General features: G+C 37.8%; 1 protein-coding gene across 2 annotated transcripts; it reads right to left on the bottom strand.

The window, feature by feature from the left end:
- Positions 1 to 403: 403 nt before the first annotated feature.
- Positions 404 to 1,959, bottom strand: LOC133518338 (uncharacterized). Of its 2 annotated transcripts, XM_061852010.1 has the most exons (3): positions 1,913 to 1,959; positions 1,044 to 1,428; positions 404 to 936 (listed from the first exon to the last, which is right to left on the bottom strand). In XM_061852010.1, the coding sequence occupies exons 1-3, from the start codon at positions 1,923 to 1,925 to the stop codon at positions 921 to 923; spliced, it is 414 nt and encodes a 137-aa protein (XP_061707994.1). In that variant the 5' UTR covers positions 1,926 to 1,959; the 3' UTR covers positions 404 to 920. The 2 variants fall into 2 exon arrangements, with proteins under 2 accessions (XP_061707994.1, XP_061707993.1); XM_061852009.1 differs by having other exon boundaries at positions 404 to 1,428.
- Positions 1,960 to 2,433: the final 474 nt, after the last annotated feature.

Raw genomic sequence — 2,433 nt, 5'->3', positions numbered from 1 at the left:
CGGTGTTGTCGGAGTGTCCCATGCTGGCCAGAACTCCTTTGACCCCATAATGGCCCGTAAACACCCCTGTTATAATTTGCAGTTGTCTCCTGCTAAGTTTCCATAGCTTTTTGCTCCAACCGGAGTCTACTCCTCGTATGAAGAGCTTTGAGTGTTTTAGACCGTTAGCTATACGAAACGCTGCTATTATTCACGTGCATTTCGCTCGTACTTGTCCGAACATATGTTGGCGCGAGCGAAAGGCACGGGCAAATGATAACTGACATATATTATGACTAACTATGATTATATGGTATGGCTAACGTTATGATGACTAACTACTAGTCAAAGTGTGAACCTACTTGAGAACGGGGTTTTTGAATCAAAATAAATTTGTCACTTTAGTTAAAATAAAAGACGTATGTTATGAGTGTGTATGTGTGTGTTTTATTAATATTTTTTACATAATTATCTATTTTTATAAAATACGGATATTAAAAAATTTCGATCACAAAACACACGTCTCTCTGACGAAGAAGTTCTCGTGCGGGGGTTCAATGACGCAACTACGATCTTGAGACGGCAGTGATGGCACCCACTGTACGACGCTGCCGTCCACGTCGCGGAAAACTATAAGACCATCCTTCCCGATCAGAAAATCCTGCACTGCACCCGATTTATAACCAGCGTGTATAATTAGTTCTTGCGTATTTTTATTCAGTTTATATATAAGTTTTTCAGTGGTAGAACCAATGTATATCCATTCGTTAAAACGGTCTTCATCAACATAATGGTATATTGACGATATTGCTATGTGTTTCTTGCTTAGTAGTCGTCTGGGTGGATTGGGTGGGTAAGCTCCAGAATAAACTTGATTATCACATACATACAGCGTATTATTAGAAACGAAAAATATATAACTGCCATCAGTGATAAAGTCGTTAATTGAGTAATTTACTGAAAAAGTAAAATGCCAATCAAATATATTCATTGCAACATAATGAAATGTACTAGTATTATTTGCATACCCTTCAAAATAAACCAGTTTATCATCAGTAAAATACCTTATAATATTAGGGCGCATGCCTTCGTTTAGCTGTAGCCCACCGACCGTTGTATTTCTAGCTACATAATACTTATAGAATGTTCCATCTTCTGTAAGCATATACAAAGTGTGGGACGGTTGGTCGAAGTCCATTCCTGTTATGCTCATCATGTTAACCAGTCGGTGCTGCAGATCGTCCAAAAAGATGGCGATATTCTGTTTTGAGTTAATCTGTAGATAGAGTATATTATCCGTGCGGTCAATTGCCATCTGGCCAGTGACGGGGAATCCCGAGAGGATGGGTCTGCGGGTATGGCAGCGACCCGCGATGCAGGCGTCGCAGTCTGCGCGTGCGCCTGATGCCAGCGCGCTCAGCACCAGCAGCGTCGCGAACATGTTACTGGCTGAAAAATCAGAGGATATCAAAGGTTGTGACCATCACAGGCTTGTTTTAACCTATGGCGGTCGACGTCGGCGTTCAATGTGCACATTCGGCTGGTGCGCTTCGTGGCCAAAGCGTTAGAGTTTTTAAAGATTTTTCTACCATTTTGACATCTTAAAAAAACTTTCATAACTTAGGAACAAAATTAAATGTATTAGATGAATTGTTAAATACACAAATAAATACCTTACTTGGATATTGTATCTAATACACAGAGTCACAGACAAAAATGTGGTTTTTTACACTTTTAAAACGTAATGAAATACAGCGATAAGAGTAAAGGGGCATTTACACTGCAGTTAACTTTGTGTAGTAATCTACCTTATGTTACCGTGTTGCAGTATTGCTCCACAAAAGTTAACTGCGGTGTGGATACACCTTATAAATAATAGCCATATTTCATTCGTGTTTAAAATTTAGGAAGAAAAAACTAAAATGGCACTTACCCAGTAACATCATAGAAGTAAATAGGAGAAGCAACGATACTGATGCAGCGAAGGGAAAGATGAAATACACAACTGACGCTGCGAATTCGAGTATTTATACGATATTATCGAGTATACATGATATTGTGATAAGGATTGCGGTGAACATGTTAGGGTTCTGTAGCAAAAAGAACCCTGACAAAACAAACATAATTTCAATGCCAACATTTTTTTAATTATGCCCTGGGTCAATTTTCAAATGAGCATTTTTATTCACATTCTACCATTACATTTTAACTATGTAATACTGTCTTACTATTCATAAGTGCTTGTTGCTAGGCCTACATGAATAAAGTATATTTGAATTGAATTGAATTGAATTAACGATAAGTACAATAGTATAATATTCTATCTCCAACAGTAATGGACGCATTGACGGTATTTTTAATCGAAGAACAGTTAATTTTCTTGAACGACGTATTTTAGTACGGTCTCAACGACATTTGTATGGACTATTATTTATTGATTTACAATTGACATAA

This window comes from Cydia pomonella, chromosome 5, assembly GCF_033807575.1.
Source record: "Cydia pomonella isolate Wapato2018A chromosome 5, ilCydPomo1, whole genome shotgun sequence".
Taxonomy (NCBI): Eukaryota; Metazoa; Arthropoda; class Insecta; order Lepidoptera; family Tortricidae; genus Cydia; species Cydia pomonella.
The sequence above is the reverse complement of the archived record's forward strand: the minus strand, read 5'-3'. Positions and strand labels throughout refer to the sequence as shown.